Genomic DNA, 21592 nt, shown 5'->3' on the forward strand with positions numbered 1-21592 from the left:
CTTTTGTTATTTGATTTATTAGAATTTTTATTCTTCAAACTACGAGGCGACTTTTTTCCAATCAACTGCGCAAACCGATTCCTTATCGAAAGAGGAAATTCGTAACAAGAAGCGAAGGATACTCCGCCCACGCAATCCAGTTGCGCATCGCATGAGCTATCAGAAGAATGTTCAGTTAATTAAACGCTCGTTCTCGACGCTGTTCTTTGTCCAACGTAGAATCATGAAGTATCTGTTAATAGCGTTTTTCATTTTCAATCTATTGGCAAGTGCCGTGGCCGGACAGGACAAGTGTCAAACCATTATCAACCAGCAAGGTGTTAATACGGTGGAGTATGTGTGTACAGATTTAACGAACCTATTCGAATTGGAGAAAGCGAAGAGTAATACTACCAGTATTGAAATTACGGATTCGAGGATAGCTCACATACCAGGGTAAGTAATTTTATCTAACTTTTAATGGATATTAAATATGGATATTAAATATAGTTTTGTGAATTAGAAAAGGATACTTAAGATACTTATGAGAGTGGTTGAAAATAAAAGTTTTTGTTTGAAATAGATAAATCACGCTGGGAGAAATTTTAATTAAATTTAATAAATTAGAATAGCGAGTACTAAAAATGATTCATAATGAAATTTCGCGAAACAGAGATGAACACACAAAGGAATCTTGCAATAACTCCATATTACACTGGACTCCATCCCTTGTTTTTGCACTTTTGCTTTTAGGGTGTTTTTCACGAATGTTTTCAATGGTTTTGCTTTTTAGAAATTAAACAAACGACTCTCTGAAAAACAATGCTTCTGACTCATCATAGAGCAGAAATTCTAAAAGCATCACTTGAAGTCGTGCTTAGCAATAGCATGAAAGTATTATTCAAATAAGAATATGGTATTTATGAATGCGACTACTTATCTTCATTACGTTTATAAAGAAGCCGTAGCAAACGCAAAAATGTGATAAAATGTGAAAATCCGCGCTTGGACAAAAAGTATTATTATGTCTTAACAAACTGAAATATCATTCCGTAACGATGTCGTTATAACGTATAACTTTAATAATTAAACACAATTATAATACCTTGCTGATAATAATTATTCAACTTTTCCTTTGAAACACTTTGTGATTAAAAAAAGGTAATAGAATTAGGAAACAACAATTTACTCTACGAAATGGCAAAAATTAATTAAAAGTTTCCAAAGTTGAATTTCAAAGTCATGGAGTTGTAAAATGATTAAAAATCATAAATTAGCATTGGATGTCATAAAAGTGTAATATCCAAAATGAAAGGAAACCTTTGTATTTTATTAACAGTAAGATATTTAAAAAATAGGCAAACATCACAATATTGAAATATTGAATTGCAGGAAACCCGAGAATCAAAATCAATACTTTCTATAATTTGAAATACAACTTTTCCGAATATTTCTTTCGCGGTATGAAAATTAAAGTTCCAGTATCAAAACAGTTGATTGATTCTTTCTACTTTTTGTTTTATGAAATTAATGAAATGTAACATATTTAAATGTTCGCAGACATGCTTTCGCACGATTCGGTGCAACACTAATCACATTGGATTTACATGGGTGCGGCATAGGAACGATAGATTCCTATGCATTCATAGGACTCACAAAGTTGAAAAATTTAATATTATGGGACAACAGATTGAGATTTGTGGCAGGAGATTGGTTTGTGAACACCTACAACTTGAAGACCCTAGATCTATCGTTCAACTACATCGAAGTAATCGACTACAGAATATTCCAGCTTCTTCCCAATTTGGAAAACTTCTATTTTGATTATAACCGAATTAAAACTATCGAATACAGTATGTTCGCGTACCTAACAAACCTTAAAAATGTGAAGTTTGAAAAGAATCCACTGAATTGGGGGTGAGTATAACTCGAACTTTCATAACTTTTGATGAATTGGGGAGAAACACGAGAAATGACATATTTCTTATTCTTCGAGCCTTTCATAAACTATATTTATTGAATTTATTTGTTGTTTTAATATCTTTGAATAAAAAGAAGAAACAAGTTATGATATAAGAAGATACCTTGTGTTGGAATATTCAGATTAGTGGAAAGTTCAATTGTATTCTTTCTGTGTAATTTATAGATTTCGTGCACTTTTGATGTGGCAATTGGAAAATCAACGCGTAAAATACAACGAGGAATGGGAGGATTGGGGGTGGATGAACGCCGTCATCAAAGATTGCTCGGAGAGCGGCCAGGGTGAAATACCGAAAGACACAATTCTCGATTGCGCCGTTGGAAAACTACTCGACTTCACGCAGCAAATATTTTCCACTACTATGAGAGAACAAAATTTGGATTGCACTATGAAAGCACGACAGTTGGTTCGTTGTATGAGACCAAAGAATGCTACCGGAAACACAGATAACGAGACCGTGCGAAGAATACTCGAGGACTATGAGACCGTCTTAAAACCAATGTCAAGATCACTGGCTAGATTTTCACCACCAACTAAATAATTATTTTATGAGAGTTCCTTTCTATTTCAAAATATCCATTTAATCCTTGGACAACGAGTAGTCGAGACAAAGAACAATTTAAATTTTATTTTACACCCTTCCTTTAGACATTAGTTTTCTAATGTATTATATAATTTGGCTATGACGTTTCATTTACTAACAAATTTCTAATTCGTTAAATTATGTGAAAACTGTAGATTTTCTATAAATAAATAACTGTTATTTTCAAAATAAACAATTTATACGAGTCTGCTTGAAAAATTGAAAATTTCAATTTAAATCTAGTTGAAACCATACATGTTTTGTAGATCTGGGTTACCATTGACCTACTTGTATCTTTCGATGTTTAACTATTCATATATGTTTAGGTGCTACCATGTTTCAATGCTACATTTGGAGTATGAATAATTAATTTACTATCTGTATTTATACAGATCGTTAATTATTCATAGTATCATTCGATCATTTAAAGATAATTATATGAAAATATTTTTGAATTACTGTGTATGGATATAAATTACATCGAGAAGTTAGAAGCATTAAATGAAAAAATATATATATTACTGTGTATTCTAACCCTCACAGAAAATTAACAAAATGATTAAAAAAATTTAATTAACGAAATGTTGAAATTATTATATTAATCACCTACTGCACCAAATTTACAAGAAATGAAATCATGCAATTGTGAGCCGACTGTAACGATATACAGACTCGATGGTCCACGTTTAAAATTAAGAATTTATTATTCAAAAACAATTGGATATCTGAAGCAAAAGCTTTCGGAATTATTATATGAAAGAAATAACGAAATTTGGAAGCCCGACAGGATGAGACTTTGGATTCAAGGTTATTATTTGGAGGATAATCGTACTCTTTCCGATTATAAATTAACTCCCGAGGATCGAATAACGTTACTTCTTAAGGACCGTTATTAACCCTCGGACAACGGAGCTGAGCCTTCATACTTAATAAACTCAGACACCAAATGATTGAATACGATTGTTTATTTCAGCTTTAACGTGAGCTATACTTTTATAAAATAATTATAAATAACTAAACGTAACATCTTTCGTACATTTCTTACACATGTACTATCACAAAAATAAAACTGATTCTTACAGATGTATTATCACAAAAACAAAAAATGATTCTCAACTTTTAAGTCTCACTTAAAATTCAATTAAGATTACATTTCACTTATGATAATTAATTAATAGTAAATAGTATATTGTTTATGTAACTATGTTATAATCATATTAATATTATTAAAATAACGCTTAAACTATGTCGTTTAACGTAGAGAACCTGCGATTATCAGATTTTCTAAATTCAATATTCATGAACAATCCATTTTTTTCTTTTATAAACATTTCAGTTAAAATTTCATTTCATTATTTAAAGTATAACCTGACATTCCATTACTACGATTTTTAAACATGTGGTTTTTAATCACAATTAGTGAAATATTATAAAATTCATTTTTAAAATTTAATTAAAATCTTTTATTTTGAGTGTACGAATATTTCCTTTAAAATATTAATTTCATTTTATTAAATTTCTAAAAATATTCTCTACGTTCGTTTTATCATGCTCTCGGATCTCTACGTTGTAAATAATTATTATTAATCTTTGGTTGGTCGAATTCAAAAATTCATCTTAAAAAAAAAATTGTATCTAATTATATTGTGTATTATTGTGCCAGTTAACTGGTGACCCAACCACAGGATTAATCCCTATTGTTTGATTCATGTAATATTGTTCATTGCCCTGTAACACTGTTAAAAAAAAAAATAAAAAAATAAAAAGATGTGTATAAATCATATGTACTTACTTTTCATTATCCTTAGCTGACTAAGTAATTCATATGCATTTAATTATTTACGCTGCTCTCGGATAAAACGTTAATGAATAAACTACGTATAAACAAATTTCAGATCGTGCAAAAAAGTTTAAAAATCTATTTTATATCCCTCCCCACAAGTAAACTTTCTGAATCCGCCATCAAAATACATTTGTTCATAATACTAAAATTAGTAGTTTGATGTTTAAACGAGTTATAACGTTAAACCATAGAAAATGAGCACAACACATTGGAAATTTCCTGAATAATGAAAGAGAAAGAATTGATCTTATTCCGAGAAACGACTAGCATTGTGCGCGTCAAAAAAATCACGTATCAAATTACAACCACCGGTTTCTATGCGACCCTGAACGCTGGGTTCGATTCGTCTGGCGAGGATTAGAGAATAAAATATCTTATGGATGGACTTACCAGAAGAATTTAAGCTAGTGGTGACCAGTTGGTGCATCTTTGTACATGCAATAGCTATTGCGCTCTGTTTGGTCGGCATCAATTCTCCGTGATATTCGAATAAAATAAGGGAGCCTTGAAAAATAGTTATCTAAACAAAAACAAGCATAAATGAAATAAGTAAGTATGAAAGATGAATATTGTGCAATATGAAATGGAAATCGAGTAATTACTTTGCACGCATAACCTATCGTGTTCCCCACGTGTAAACAGTCAAAAGAACAGAAAGCGTTAAACCTTTCTTTGATAAAATTTTGTAAAACATTCATGTATATCGGCGTCGTATCAGTGACCTCGTTGTCATTTAGATCCACGTTGGGTTTAGCGTTCGATTTTTTCTCCAACATGCGTTTACTCCGATTCTGATTTAACTTTTGCGAATTCGTTCTTGCCACTGCTTCGTCGATGCATCGTTGCCTTTCCAGAACTTTAGTCGCTCCGATTGGTTTCGCCCAACGTATTTCCCAGCCTTCTGTTTCAGCGATACTATTGGGTCCTAATTTTCATTTATTTTTATTTATTAATAACATGTATATATGTGAAGATAAAAAAATAATTAAAACGATGAAAAGAAAATAATGTATGTACTCGTCATAATGTCCATTACGATCTGTGCTGCTTGCCGGTTTTCATAATGTATGAATGCGAAATGATTAATTTTTTTTAATTTTAATATTGGAATTTTTGTATGTTTTTGAAACGTGTCTCGAACTTTCTGTTGTGGCGTATCCAAACTCAAATTTCGTACAAAAAGAGCGGTTACCTGAAAGTTTTTAATATTACTTCGTTTACACAAAATGGCGGTGTACAAATGATTCCATTGCTCATGTTCAAATAGCGATATGAAGCATTTTAGTTTTATTTAAGTGATTAATTTTCGAAAGATGTTTCAATTCTTACGTTTTCCATAACTTCTTCGTCAATAGGATCTCCAGGTTCCGGATCGGCCCAATCAACCGCAATTTCATGATCCCACAACATCACTCTTCCAGGTATTAATTTTCGTCTAGCCATGGCGGCGGTTCTGTGATCTTTGAATTCGACGAAGATGAAACCGCGGTTCAACGACTTGTCACGTGCACATGGATACAGATAGATATCCGTGATACCCTCGAGGATCTTATTAAGTTCTGTCATAAATTCTTCTTTGCTTTTGTTTTTCGGCACTCCACCGAAAAAGAGCCGACAGTTGTCGATGGATTTAACGACGCCGATATGGTGGCCGGGTCTGATTTCATAACCGTCAAGTTTAGCGCACGCGTTCCTCGCAATTTTTGAATTTTCGAACAACGCGAACGCGTATCCGCGGGTTGTACCAGCAAAATCGAGCATCAATCGTAACTCCATCAAACGACCAACCTTTTCAAGCACGGGCATTAATTCATCCTCGTAACAATCACGTGGAAGACGACCGAGAAAGATCTCTGCACCTTTGACACGTTGCTTTTCTCCGCGAACGATCTCAGGCGCGGTTAAACGACGTTGTCCATTTTCTTGCACTAATTCGTACTTCGTGTTTCTTAACAGTTCTAACAATCTGATCGTCAATTGATACTCTTCTGCAATATTTTCAATCGGCTTGGAAAATATCTTTTTCGTGTCATCCATATTGTCGCACAACACGTCGAGCCGGGACGAAAACGATAAACGAACTGTGTCGACTAAGTTGATCCTTTACTCCTTCTTTCTTCCTTCTCTTACCCCCACAAACGAGTATAATTCGTCAGAATATATGGAGTGTATTCTGCAGATGGACCAATCGCAGTGATCGAGTATCATCGCCAATACAACGACACCTCTTCAAATAGAAGAGGATAACAAACATTTCAGGGACCACTTGGGTGCAAAATAAGCAAAGCACGTGCGTCCCGTATTAAATTTCAAACCCTAACGAGAGTATTATAAACGGGATACTGAAAATATACCGTATAAACACTCGTTATATTTTTAAACGAAAGATGAATTAACAACAATTTATTAAAACACACATTATAATATGAGCAGTTAATATTTAACAATATAAATCCAGTTTCATACTTCTAAATGCATATAAGTATAAATCTTGCAGAGATAATTAAAAACACTAAAAATGCGTCTTACTTTATTATATATTTATCTGTTGCTGAATAAAACGGGCCATTTAATTTAATTCTCGTATACGCAAAAATATACGCTCTGATTTATGAATATTAAAATAGAAATCATATCTTTTACTTTTTATTATAGAACAGTACACGTTGAAATATAGATATTCGTATAAATCAAAAATATATTTTTATCGACACTGATGTTTACGAGCTAGTAGAGGGAAATGTCTTTGTATTCACATGGACGAGATACAGGGCAAGAACTCCAATTAAACTTTATATAATAAATTGATTAGTGCAACAATAAAATGTAACACGATTTTATTTTAAAATAATTAAGTTAATAACTTAGGAACATTTTGTGAATTTTATTTTTATATTTTTTATATTTTATTTATCGCTGTGTGCGTGAAAAATGGTACTCTTGGTGTCATCTAGCGACGAAATTATAAAAGTGAAAAATGTAAAGCAATGGTCGCAGATACAAAACGACTGGACTAAAGACACAATTTTGACGCCTTCTGATTTTATTTTTTGGAAATCAGTCAAAATATTTTTTAAATTCGATCCTTGCACTATCTATACATAAACGGCAGAAACTACTCAATAACTTACCGACCTAGTTTCTTTTCTAGCACTATCTATCGGAAAACAGCGGAAGTTACTTACCGACTTATCATACGGTAGTCGGTAATTGTCTAGTAGTTTCCGTCGTTTCTGTATAGGTAACGCTGGGTTCGAATTTTAAAAATATTTAATTTATGTCTTTTTAAAATACAAGTTTTTCTAAAAAAATAGAATTAAAGGGAGTCAAAATTGTCTTTTCAGTGGCGGTTTGATATTGCAATTAATTCATAACTCACGTGTGACGCCACCAAATGTTTCATAATGAAGCCTTCATCTGGTATCGGTGTTATATTGAAGTAATCTGCTGTTGCCGTGACTTTGCATTATTGGTCATTTAGTCGTTAATTATTAATAAAAAAGCACTGAACAATCGACGCATGTAACGCGCAGATTCAGACACATAAGTACCGTACTCGACCATAGTCGCAACCAAACTGAACCAAACTATTCGGCTCGTCACGTCGGCTCGTAGCCGACACTCCTACGGCTGGGCCTGCGCACTATGCGCGCTCTGATTGTGCGGCATTTTTCATTAATAATTCAAAAATTAAGCCTTAACAAGCATTTTGGTAAAAGAAAAAGTTATTCAAAATTATCCCAGCTACCACCCTTTCAAAGGATACCCACCTCTAGCCGAACACCCTGTATAATATTGCAAGAAGGATGAAATTTAATACGTGCAATTTTTTCCACATTAAATATACGTCTCCAGTATTTCTTTTAGAGTTTAGAAGATAGTATTAGAAGATAGTTTAGAACATTATATCTTGAGAGAGTGTTTGGAAGATGTCTAAAATTATGCAACAGATTTATTGTTATGTGAATAAATGCAACGGACGCTATACAAAAGTAAAGGTATCATGTACAGAGCATCGGAGTAAGCGTGACTGAACTTTCTATAATTAACGTTTACAGAACTGCGCAACCATATTTCTTGTGATCGACGGCTTTTACTTTTTGTACATGTTTATTTGTAAATCTATTGATTGTAACGATTCTTTATAAATGATTGTGTAACGACATGTCTGTACTAAAGCTACCAAGCTATTTTGGAAAACGATATTATCATTCTTGCACTCTTCAACAGGCACTCGTTTCCACGCACAACATTCTACACTGAACTCAAATGAAAATATTGTAGTCATACGGATCGAAAGCATATATACCCTACATGCAAAAAACAAAACAATTCTCATATCATTGTACAATATATTTGCTTCCGATCCACGCATTTTAATTGATTTGCTACATAAACCGTAACGGCGAGCCTTAGTAACATTATTTCTTTACTATTACACATTAGGTACCTACATGTCCTTCATTTGCATACAAAGGACCGTTCATCAGTGCCGTTTTTACTTTGTACACGATCGTGAGAAAATAAATTTGCGTACATGGCACTAAGCAACTTTATAGAACACGGATCTAATAATCTTAAGCATACAAAAATAAATTATAATAATAATCATGTATCTCTGAACTTATTACATATACATTGAATACTATATTATGTATACGTATGTATATAATATATATAGATATATAAATATATTTTAAAGTACAGTATCCCTTATAGTTACTCCTGATTTAGAGCACAATTAAAATGCTATTTTTTTTTTCAATAATACATATTAGAACATCTAGGAGAATTATCGAACAATCAGCAGAATAATTAATTTTTAAAAAATTTCTACTAAAAATGAAAACATGTGTTTGTTACTCAATATATACATAAATGGTAATGTGATTTTCTGTTTTGTATCATTACCAAATTTTACTTGAATGAAAGAAGCAAATGTACGAGCTTAGTATAGTCATCTTGTGTTCGATGAAATACGTGGGCTACTTACCACGCAACTAAAACAATTACAACTAATACATTATTTAAAAAAATATATTACACCAGCAATGCATAGTTCTCCTAGATATTCATCTTTCACTAAACCCACCATGGCTTCCGCTGGTGTACGCTTTGGCTGTAGCAAATTACCTATAAACAAAAACCTACTTTATAAAATTACAAAAACTGAAAATTAAGTACATATTGAATACATACCTACATAGTTTAAGAAGTTCAGTAAATTACAGACTTGTGAAGGCACAGGACGAGACGACTAGGAATAACGTTGCAATATTTATCGCAAACTGAGATGCAGTTGATGACTGTCCTTTCACTAAAAACAAGTGAAACATATACGAAAAACCTATCTAATTTATGAATTATTATTTATGATTATATGTTACTTACCATGTTCTGCCTGTTCATCTTCGTATTCTGTAACATGATTAAAGAAAAAATTAAATTTGATGAAAATAAAAGTACTGCAAAAATTGCACCTACGGTATATCAATTTAAAGCTTAAAATTTATTAAATGTGTATCTTCATACCTCCTGTGAATACATGGGGTTTCGACGGTTGGGACCATCCGAAATCGTTTCTAGCCCTAACAATCGCTTCGTACGATCCAGGCTGAAGTCCCACGATGGTATGTTCAACAGTGAATTGATTCCCTTTACCGTTTGTCACTGTAGGTTTGGCAACAGTCCAACTGTCGTCACCCACACGATGATACTCCAACTATAATCATTTAATTAATTCCTTAATAATAATGAAATACAAAGAATACAATTTCAACGTACATAAGTGAAGTTTGAAATTACTTTGTATTCGGTAATTGGGGAATAACTTTCCAACTGCCATTTTAGAATCAATCCCGAAGCAGTCTTTGTCATCTCACCCCCAGAAATGATTGCTTGAGATGGAAGACCTGGAGAATTTTAATAAATTTATAACTAAGCGTGTATATTCCTTAGTCACGACATTATCGTCACCTAAAATTCATTCTCTATTAAAGAAATCATTGCTAAAGCAAAAACTAACGACGCCTGCAATAACCGTGTATCGTTAGTTATTATTATAACTGCCAGTATGGAAGCCGATTCGTTAGAAATATTTTTGTCACGCTCGTAACTGGTGATCTAAAATGTCCCGTTGACCTAAATTCTATCGACTAAGGAAGTTACCAGTGAGGGAAATAGTCTTCTCCGCTCGTCCCATTTGGTTTTCCGCCACGCATGTGTAATCGCCGAAGTCCTCCTTCTCCGTATGTATAATTTCCAGTACGTGCCGAGTTTTTTCCCCTTTGATCTCTATACTGCCTTTCTTCGGTATCACCTGCTCTTGATCCTTGAACCACGTTACTTTAGCGTGCGGATGAGCGTGGACGTTGCACGTTAACCGGGATTCAACACCGAGCCCGGTATGCACCCATTTCCCCTTTGTCTCTATTTCGGGCGCGTCTACGAAAACAAATATACTTTTTTAAATGTTTGATTTACAACGGTGAGGCAACATCTTAAATATAGAATAGTAGGTCGGCGTAGTGTTGAGGTATGTTCACCGAGTTTTCTTACAGTTAACAGTAACATTAATGGCCTCCAGAGGTGGTTTCTTCGAGCCGTTCTCCACCAGACATTGATAACATCCACCGTCGTGTCTGGTAATCTTCGTGATAATGATGTGATTGCCATCGATTATTACGTTACTACGGACCCTCTTGTTCTATCATAGAAAGATTAAAATAATATTAAGACAGTGAAAAAGTCAGAACATAACGAATATTCGCATTCGTTTCCTTACCTCGTGGTACCATTTAATTACAGGCGTAGGTTGTATTCTAGTTTCACAGCCGAGGGTTACGTTTTCACCGGCGTTAACTTCCACCTTCCTGCCAGGGGTGACACGTATCAGAGGTCTGTGAGGCTGGACTGGTGGTGATGGTGGTGGTGGTGGTGGTACCGGATATCTTCCAGAATCTACCAGTACTCGATGTTTGATCGCGACAGGTGGTTTAACCAGAATACTACATTCGTAATCGTTCGAAGTATCGTTGGTAGTGGCATTGTAGATCACCAACGTGTTGTTTGGTAGTCGAATGATCCTATCTATGTCCTTGGTCATAGGGTTGGAATCGTAATACAAAATTTCGTCACCTTTCTTCCACGTGACCGCAAAGTTATCTGTAAACCGCGTTTCAATAACTATTATTAATTATGATTAATAATTATAATTAGGAGGTTCTACGTTAGGCTTTTTCTGAGATCAGAAAATCCACTTCACTCCGGAGTGTGGAGTTGAAAAATTGTTCTCAGCCTTTGGGAAAAATAGGAAGGTTTTTTAATTTGGTACAAACCTGCATTCTTCAGAAGACAATTCAACCAAATGGTACTTCCATTCCTAACGTGTATACTGTCCGGCTTGGACATGATTTGAGGCGGTTCATCAGAAGCACCAGTATCGCCATCATCGTCGTCGGCGTCGTCATCGTTGTAGTCGTCGGTCTGTTGATCGTCACTGTACTCCATATCATCGGAACTCTTTGCCGGTTTGCACAAAGCTGCAACAAAAGAATTGCATTGAATTTAATTGGCAAACAGTATACAGCAAGGTACACAGAGATCGACGGTCACGTTTTAAAACTCTCGAATTGCTGTCCTTTCGTTAGCGCGTCGTTACTTTCTTACGTCTTATCAACATACCGGTCGTTGAAAAAAGCGAAGAATGAATGTTTGTACGAAAACACGAATAGAGAAATATTACTTGAAATTAAGAATAATATGAAATATTATTAGCCAACCCGTATCTAAGATTGAAAATCTTGATAGGGGGGCTATAGCACTTACAAGGAGATCTACCCAAGTGTTACACTCACTTATTAATGAAACTTTGCCAGCTTGTAGAGCTCGTCGAGTTGAACATGCCTATACCCCGTTTTGTGGGCAGACGGCTAATTGTTTAAAAGATATTAACAATTACAGTTAGTTACACCTTACATTCTGAAGTATGACAAACTCGCACATACAATTCGCAATCTAGAGATCCACGGTTCAAATCCTTGGTTCCCAACATTTTTTTTTTAAATGATAATTTGTCTCTTTTTGAATAACTATTCCATAAAAATTATCATTTATAAAAATAAAAAAAAAATAAAAAAATAAAAAAAACGGTCGCCCAGGATTTGAACCGAGGACCTTTAGATTACGAGTCAGGTGTTTAACCACGGAGTAGATCCGTGACTCGCAATTCGACTGTTCTCGGTTCAAATCCTTGGTTCCCAAAATTTTTTTTTTCTTTTTTATGATAATTCTTATGTAATAGTTATTCAAAAAGAGACAAATTATTATTAAAAAAAAAAAAAAAAATGTTGGGAACTAAAGATTTGAACTGTGGATCTCTAGATTGCGAGTTGTATGTGTGTCTGTCATACTTCTCAATGTAAGTAGTAACTAACTTTAATTATTAATATCTTTTAAACAATTAGTCGTCTGCCCACAAAACGGAGTATAGGCGTGTTCAGCTCGACGAGCTCTACAAGCTGGCAAAGTTTCATTAATAAGTGAGTGTAACACTTGGGTAGTTCCCCTTTTTAGACTTTCTGTCACTTTTGTACAGGCCAAACAGTAAGAATTATCGAAAACATTCTTGCGGCATTGTATTTAGTGGGTCAAAATCTCAACGAATGGCCGAAAATTTTTTTATTTTCCGGTCTGACCGGAAATGATCGTGAAAGGGTTGGCTCTAGAGCGAATCTCGCTCTAGTTCACTTTAGCTTGTTATTTCTATTCAAAGAAGAACCATTTCTAAGTCAGTTTTTATTTGAAAAGCTGCATTTCTTTGAACGAAGGGCATACAATATGCAGGACGTAAAATTGGATTTCTAGTGCACGACATACGTTTAATTTCAGAGCAGCGTGTCTGAGCAGAACGTTTTCTAATAATACGCGGCCCCGTACCACTGTTTCCAACAATGATTTCCCACTTCTTCACGTGGCTTATGAGAGTATCGTTAGTGCATAGTTAACGGCGAGTGAAAAAGCACGATTGAAACGGTAGAACGAACGAAATAACAGGCCCGCACCCCTTTGGCTGCGTGTCTACACCCAGTTTACCCCATTTTCAGACACGCTGGACTTTATCGTTCAACGGTTATATACGTGGTTCGATTCGAACCCAGTAACCACACCCTTATTAAGGGAAAAATGGGACGTGCCAGGCGTAACTCGAACACACTTGTAATCCGAACGTGTCGTTGGATCTTTCAGATATCTTTATGCACAACTATGGTCGACAGGTAAAATCACGATCTGACCTACTCCCATTTGCAGAACCCTTGTCGATTCTCATGATCTTACCTGTCCCTTTTATTACAACCTTGCTGAATGTATGCCTGATTCGAGCGAGGCGATGCGTCGCGAATTTCGTGTCCTGAAAGACTTGCAGATTTAGGGCATCGCGAATGCTCTTTGATGAGCTTCAATTTAAAAGCGAGCTTGCCACTTTCTAAGGGAATTTTTAATACGTTACGACGCTTTAAATGTAAAGTAATCAAGTAACTAAAAAAGAAAATCGTGCAACTGGGTCAAGTTATTTAAGAGAGAATATCAAAAACCGTTTAGAAATGGAATAAAGTTATTTTTAAAGAAAAAGTACGATTAAGGAGAGAATGACTTGTAAATCTAGGTTAATGGCTGACCACCGCATGCCGCTTCTGTTCCTACTTAGCTTGCAACCCCTAATCACGACACCGCGCCGGACTTCCCTAGCAACGGTCTAGAAAGACGCCACGGTGTCCCATTGCTCAATTTACTCTCACCATGGATACTCCACCATGCAGACCCTTTTCATCGATCTCGTGTGTCGGACTGAAACGATATGTTTCCTTGAAATACTGCTGATATTGAACGAAATAATCGATTCAGAGATTTGTATAATTGTTAAATTTTGATAGAAATTTAATTAATATTATTTTACTATCTTTCTATCGATTTCAAATCTTTCCACTTATCTTTCATTTCACTTTGGCGTACAAACAAAAAGGGGAAACTCAATGACGATGGGAAGAACCGGTGTCCATGGTGACTCAAGAGAAGCTTGCACTACGCAATGCATCATAAAGCAAGCATTCGAGTAAACGCAATAAAACAACGACGTGGTAAAACCGATGCAGCCTCATCGGGGAGGTCTTGCGAAATGGAAAAAATTCTCCTCCCTCTCTTTCGCTCGTTCTGTCTCTTCTATTGGGATTCAACCGGCACGTGTGACTAACACGAAAGAATAACGGACGTGCCTTAAAACCGCAAAACGATTTTGTATTAGGTACACGCGTAAGAAACGATGATATCATCCTGACGACATGTCCAAAATAAGGACCCGATTCGATGCTCGCATTTTCATCCTCTAACAGTACACGTCATCGTGTTTCCTATTATCTTTAAGGTGAGCATTCACTGATTAAGAGTTCACGAACAAACTCCCGTGTATTTTATAACACTACGTGATCCTTTCCCAAACAGTTCCAAGAATCTGTGTAAATATTTCACTGTATATCAGTTTACTTTAATTTCCTCAGAAGTTGGCGAGCAACGAAGTCACTGTGAAGATCAGTGAAAATGTACCATCGCTCGAAAATGGTAGGAAACACGGTTAGAACCGCGTCCCTCAACAAATCAAAAGGGGAGGAGGTAAATTGGTTACTCGAGAGATCAGGTAGACCGTCGTCAGTGGTCGTCGATGTGGTCTGCAAAATGTCAGGGTGCCGCTTCAGGGTGAAATTACGTTCGGTTAGCAGTTAGCAGACGGGATGAAATTTATTGTTCTTAGGAAGCGTTATATCGAGCCTTTTACCTACGTAATAAGGATAGTTTTGAGAATTATAATCGTGCATGAAATTTATTTGATTTTTCATGATAGATCGTTGACAAATTTGGGGCAAATTATTACTCCTTGGGACGTTGACCTAAGAGACAACAATAACGCCGAAAATTTTTCGAATCACGATCACGTAGAAAAATTATCGAATCCTTTATAGTCATCCGTATAACTTTGGTATAGATTATTGCTATTTCTTAAGGTTATCGACCTGCCAGTTCATTGATCCGGACATTAAACCCAAAATGCTTGAGAACTTACTTGCATCACGGCTCTCTTATTTTTGAAAAAAATTAGGAAGACTCTAAATTAATATTATTGCTCGTTAAAGACATAATTATATATACTGGATGATTTCATTCGTTAATCCAATCATTTACATTGGTACTTTCAAGTAACGAAGTTTCTGGAAGAGTATGAATAACAAAAGCCAGATTGTCATGTTTCTATGAAAAGAAATCGTGTAATCGATAACATGTTTAAATCATTTTTTCCATGAAAAAAAAAAACCACTCGATGTATCGACGAGAGGAAGTTGGTTGATATTAAAAGTATGACTACTTGCACGATATCTAAAAATGACAAACGGTGATTGTTCAAGTTAAATGTAAAGTCGACGAATGGTCAGTGAAAATTCATTATATACATTTTGATTTAGACAATCGAACATCCATAATTCTTTGTTTTCCGAACGGTACAATTAAATCTTTACGGGAGTGGAATACATGGTATAACGATTTCAACTTGACTCCTTATCGATCGTCTCTTCCACCCCCATAGAACGATGTCTGTTTGCTTGGACAAACCTTCCTTCTATACGGAAGTTGCCCCATGGGGTCGAAAGTCATCACGGTCCTCAGGCTATTTATAAGAGACATCATCTAATTGACCTACCTCGATTTTAATGAACCTTCGGTACAATTAAAATCTTCAAGAAGCATTAGACACGGGCTATTCTTAATTTCCAAGAATTTTTGTGAAAGAGAAAACCTATAACAGAATATTCCTACCTCTGGGATAATAAACTTTCACAAATATTCTAGGCAACTTGACGACTTCGGAGGAACGTTAACAGACCATTAAACGAGGACTCGGCAAAAAAGCAATGCAATCAATTTTATAGTTTATAGTCGTTGAACCTTAGTTCACATTGGTGGAGTTATGTAAGTCGATAGAATGTTAGAGTTAGCAAAAATGCAATGTACATAGATTAGGTATACAAGTTAATAGCACCATTTTATAGAATTTAAGTTTATTTTACATTGGTAGAATAAATGGTAGATTGTACTACTAGCGTCTACTATGTATTATAGCGATTCCCTAGCATTGTGAACTAGACTTAAGAGTGTTGTAGTTCGACTCGAGGAAGTTGAAAGGTAGGAATTCTTACGAAGGTAGAAAACATCTAGCAAAGAAAGTATCGAAAGGCCATCGATATTAAGATTCAGAATTTATCCTTCGAAGGCTGAGGTTGACAGTGTTCGATGGATCACGAATGTTGAATGGGTGACGTCACCTCTCGCATTCCCTCACGCCTTAATGGTTATTATTGCTAAGAGGCACGCACTCTTATTCCAAGAGAGAACCTTCTCGTTTCACCAATGCTTCGGCTAACACGTGTGCGTCTGTAAACATTGTCGGAACCGGGGTCGAGCGTGTTCGTGGGTGACTGTAAAATACCATCGTAACGAGGTGGGTGTCGTGGGTGTGCAAGTGACAATGCATGTGTCGTGGAATATACAACGTCTCTTGGTATTGGAACACGGATAATAAAACGGGGAGTGCCATTTGGACGAATTGACCCCCTAAAAGTTCCATGCAGCCGAACAGTTGCGAGGTCACCGATACCGTAAGGCATTTACGAAATAACCAGGACAACGATGCGTTTTTAATGAAATTTCATCACCAATTCCCTTGCCGTTTTATACCATATACGGTTCGGTGAATTTTATTATTATTTTATTTGTCGAAAAGCAAATTATCACCAGTCGTTTAAGAAATATAAATGTTAATCGAAGAATGAGGATTACGCATGAGACATAGAAAATGTCAAAGCGTGGTCGTTCAAGTCTCTGCCAATATTGCAATTCTTAATTTTAGAATCTACTAATCATTGAAAATTCTTCGTCGTATAAATCAGGATCCCAGAATATTTCAAATCAAAATGTCATACAGGATCTCGTAATTTTGCATTTCATTGTAACTTTCAAATTTCACGGATACTTTAAATAGACATACTTAATTGTGCTCGTGCCTGTAGAGACACTCATAGAATTATTTGCTTAACATTCGAATGAAACAGCAATTTCGAAGTTGATTTACAAGTTCCTACTCAGCGACGGATTGATGTTTTCAATCAATTATTATACCTTCGCTTATCTGATGTTCGATAGCGACAAATAACATTTTACAGCGTTCCATTCGAATCGCCTCTTGTACACGTTCTTGGAAGATTTTCTGAAATCCGTAATCATTTCTGCGATTCCCTCAGCGAGCACCAAAGCCGAAGAACACACTTCCGTATTACTGTTTCTTCACCCACACGCAGAATAAGCAAACGTTCGCAGCGTGTAGCATTCGCGCTAGTTGCATATCAACCGTTAGAAGCGACAGAAAATTATCCTTGATAATACTCGGCCGGAAGCAGAAATGAACCAGCAATTAATACAATTCCGACCAGAACGATAACGTCGAAAGTCTGAACCAATGACTAATGATCTAATTCTCACGGTGTAGTATTTCAAACATCGCAGCCTCTTCTTTCCACTTCTTCTAACGGCTAACGAATCGAGGCAGTTTTTTAAATATAAAAAGCCTCGCACGAATACATGACAGAAAAGCAGGATACAGCAACGCAAACGATATATCAAATTAAAGCTTAAAATTCGACGAAGATTACTACATAAACGTTTTATCGATATTCTTAATACAAAATGGTTGATTCTTTATTCTTAGCATTCTGTTACTCAAGAATTCCATACTTCGAGGCCATAAAAGCATAATACATAAATTTCCTCGAAGAAGGTGAAAGAATAATCCATTTCACTGTCGCGTTTCCATTGTCCTTCCACCTAATATCAATGCCAGCGAAAAAAATATCCGTGGTTACTCTTCAGATTCCACTGGATGTATCTTTAGCCGTGCGGTGAATTATTTCCTAGTCTATTGCAAGCCGTGTACTAGGCGCGAGTCGAAATCGGAGCGGAGGTTCCTGGAGAGAGGAGGCTAGGCGTTTGTGCACGGAGCTGGGTCTAAATCAGGCGGGCCTTTGGACTTGGTAAAAATCCGGCCTCGCATCATCGTGGTTCCTCTGCTGGGCAAACCGTATCTTCCTCTGAGGAGATTCGAACCGAGGAGGAGCATCTGCGATCCTATGTTATCTTCCCGTTTGGCAGCTAGCCAACTTCAATGTCGTCCCTTTTGCTATTTCGCCCCGTGGCGTTATATCCCTTGCACGAGGCGCATGGTTATTTTCGCGTGTGGTGAAACCGGCTGCAATCATGGATTATTTCGAATCCGTTCGTCTCCATGCGGTGCACCGTCTTCCATCCATTGCGCAATCTATTAGGGTGTTGCACATCGAATGGCGAATTTCGAAATAGAAAATCTGACAAGAATAGTCGGCGAGATTTTAATATTCTATTATGTTTCTAAAATTTTTGTAATTCTATTTGGATAACGTTAGAATAGTATTGACACGTTAGATTTAGTAACTAGCCACTTGACCTCGTGCGTATTCTTTAAATAGACGTCATCCAATGTAAATTCCAATTCATTCTCTCTCATATTCATCATCCGTACGAATAAGGTAGTCACCGTTTACACGAAGAGTGATAAACTGTTGACATTCGCCTACTAGCGCAAGATGAGTACGCGGCCAGCAAATAATTACCACATCCTGTTTGCCGGCATACCGAAGGCCTTGAGAACCGCGCTCGTTTTAAGCAATTAAGAAAGTTTTTACACATAACGCTCGGGCGACACTGCTCGCGGATGTGCTTACTTTCAGTTCCTCGTTACACCCAAAGTGTCTTTCACCGTACGCGGAATTGAGTCATCGCTGGGTTGAAATTTAATTAAGATTTGATGGCTAATTTTCGGCGCCAACATCGTTCAAGAATTGTATAAAAAATAAGTAATCCTTCATGCGATGCAAGTATAAATGATGAGAGATCTGTTCAGAATGTAGAGGACGAAAACGTTTGCTTACCCTTCCTGTTTCGAAAACGCGAGATTTGGTAACACGATAGCAGTAAACACGAGAGGGAAACCAATCAAGGGTCTTCCAACGGCGACATTTCGCCCTCGCAGAACAACGAACTTGAACCACGGAATCGATCGTGTAATCCGGTCACGCAGACATTTAACCCTACGCACGTTTCCCCCCTTGCAGCATCTAATACTTTCCCTTGTTCGGAACGGATGTTTCTGGGAATCGTTGCGGACACACCAGAGAAACCTACGCACGTATCCCGGGAACCTCTCTCGTAAGCATCGGAACTCAAACGTGAACCTATAAAAATCACGCCTTAGCATGATTTATTCCTGGCAATTACACGAGAAACGTACCCCGAGGAACCTTCGCGTTTCGATCCTCCTCGTTCATCAGAGAATGCACGCTTTCAGACGGAATCCTTCCGGCCTGTCCGGGTTAAACAGTCGTTAAACGATGAGTCACTTGGCTCGGGTAGAAGGTGATCGTGTTGTCTTTTCATGGTTCGAGCGAAGGAATCTTCATGGTAGGCATAAAGGTTCAAGTATATCTGCTTATAAACCTTGCGAACTTGACGTTTATCTGCACTCCCTGACTATGCAATTTGCGAGACATATAAAAATTTCAGTTTTTCATTATAATACTATAGTTAGCAAAGTGAAATTAAAAATGGCAAATTATTCAAAGAGAACCATAAAAGTACATACAAATTTCATGAATACAAATTAATGGTAATAAGTTTACGTGACCGTATTGGTCATCAAATTTCAACACCTTTTATACAAAAATTCCATAACGGGTTAAAGCATAGAATTTTCATGGTTGTCAGAGGTTCAGGGTGTAAACCATGAATACGATTAATTGACCATCAGATACGCGTCCTTTAGATATTTTTGAATGGAAACGGACCGAAAAAGGTGCGTTCCGTTGACACGGCTGACGTTCCGTATAATGGCATTATCTCCTTCATTACCATCGGTATAAAGGAGCTCGAAGAACAGCGTCAAGATATATTGTGAGGTGTATCTGTCGTTGCTTTCCACCCACGGCGTTGGATTACACCCACCTAAACGAAATTCAATCCCTGGCAAACCTCGCAGATTATCCGTACACAAGATTGCACATTTCACAGAAGTAAATAATGTCTTGTTGTGAAAATTTGATAATTTGTTGAATCAACATAACGCATGAATTTCCCTCGATAGGAAGTGGGTCGTCAAATCAACGAGAAAATTTCACTGGTTTTAAACTTTACCATTCTTGCAACTTACGAATCAGTAGATTTATTTACTCTAGGAATTAGAAGGAATTAATAGTAGTCGAGGACGTAATAAACGGTGTGTTTCTCGGTAGGAGATATTTAAAGATTGTGGATTTACTAATTTGCACTATCTTGTTGAATTTTGACCACGTGCCACGTTTTTTGTATACTGTTATTAGAAAATCTTAATTAGTCACAATGATCACTTAATTATCTTGGCAATTGAATTCCGACACACCTGTTGCTCAGGATAGTTCCTATACACTTTTTAAAGTTCTTACTTCCTTTTGTTTGGAAGTTTCATTTTGGTGAAAATTCATTGACAATGAGAGTAAAAAATCAACGGATTACCTTGATGATAATCGACGTTAATAAAGTAATTATTCAATTGCCTAAAGCACCATCGTGTCACCGAAGAAATCAAACCTGATGTTGATTTTCAAGGAAACAGGAAACCAAGCTTTGACCCACTGCGGCTGTATGATGGGTACTCGACGTAGCTGACTTTTCTCGGCATAAACGAGATGTAAATCGTAAAAACCGGCGACCACGACTCAATAAACCCACACGGTTAGTCACGGTTGACCCACTTGCGAGTGTCTTCGGTAAATCATGAGCAGACACGAAGAACGCGGTGAATTTCCGTGAATCCTCAATGAAGCCGACGAGCCGTGATTCGTTTCGATAAATAGTCGGCTCCATAACGCTACGAATCAATGTACCTCATCCTGCCACGTTAGTGGATTAAACATAAATAAAATTATGTAACAATTATGTAAAAGTCTAAACCCTCTTAAAGTTATGTTCAAAATGGTTATGCTTAAAGTTATGTTTAAAACTTCTCTTATAAATAAAGTGTGCTATGTTTGTTGGTAAAAAA

At 36.3% G+C, this 21592-nt stretch overlaps 3 protein-coding genes across 6 annotated transcripts in view; 1 reads left to right on the forward strand and 2 right to left on the reverse strand.

Moving 5' to 3' along the window:
• The first annotated feature begins 156 nt into the window (after nucleotides 1-156).
• Nucleotides 157-2981, forward strand: LOC117600391 (uncharacterized). Its single transcript, XM_034315781.2, has 3 exons — nucleotides 157-435; nucleotides 1540-1896; nucleotides 2126-2981. Exons 1-3 carry the CDS (start codon nucleotides 224-226, stop codon nucleotides 2499-2501), a joined length of 945 nt encoding a protein of 314 aa, XP_034171672.1. The 5' UTR covers nucleotides 157-223; the 3' UTR covers nucleotides 2502-2981.
• A 788-nt stretch (nucleotides 2982-3769) lies between these two features.
• Nucleotides 3770-8171, reverse strand: LOC117600389 (RNA-binding protein 47). The gene is made up of 6 exons (XM_076692661.1): nucleotides 7766-8171; nucleotides 5716-6559; nucleotides 5404-5578; nucleotides 4989-5311; nucleotides 4777-4906; nucleotides 3770-4279 (listed from the first exon to the last, which is right to left on the reverse strand). Exons 2-6 carry the CDS (start codon nucleotides 6421-6423, stop codon nucleotides 4179-4181), a joined length of 1437 nt encoding a protein of 478 aa, XP_076548776.1. The 5' UTR covers nucleotides 6424-6559; nucleotides 7766-8171; the 3' UTR covers nucleotides 3770-4178.
• A 149-nt stretch (nucleotides 8172-8320) lies between these two features.
• LOC117600386 (neurotrimin) overlaps nucleotides 8321-21592 on the reverse strand; it is a 50053-nt gene continuing 36781 nt past the window's right edge. Inside the window, exons 2-10 of one of the 4 annotated variants that reach the window (XM_076692660.1) lie at nucleotides 11724-11927; nucleotides 11171-11550; nucleotides 10945-11092; nucleotides 10555-10830; nucleotides 10192-10298; nucleotides 9919-10108; nucleotides 9778-9804; nucleotides 9590-9703; nucleotides 8321-9533 (exon numbers count right to left, since the gene is read on the reverse strand). In XM_076692660.1, the coding sequence (XP_076548775.1) occupies nucleotides 9612-9703; nucleotides 9778-9804; nucleotides 9919-10108; nucleotides 10192-10298; nucleotides 10555-10830; nucleotides 10945-11092; nucleotides 11171-11550; nucleotides 11724-11927 (1424 nt within the window). In that variant the 3' untranslated portion in view covers nucleotides 8321-9533; nucleotides 9590-9611. Of the gene's footprint in view, nucleotides 9534-9585; nucleotides 9704-9777; nucleotides 9805-9918; nucleotides 10109-10191; nucleotides 10299-10554; nucleotides 10831-10944; nucleotides 11093-11170; nucleotides 11551-11723; nucleotides 11928-21592 lie in introns of all 4 variants that reach the window. The other 3 variants (XM_034315777.2, XM_034315776.2, XM_034315775.2) reach the window with 3 other exon arrangements.

This window comes from Osmia lignaria, chromosome 15 (genome assembly GCF_051020975.1).
Source record: "Osmia lignaria lignaria isolate PbOS001 chromosome 15, iyOsmLign1, whole genome shotgun sequence".
Classification (NCBI taxonomy): Eukaryota; Metazoa; Arthropoda; class Insecta; order Hymenoptera; family Megachilidae; genus Osmia; species Osmia lignaria.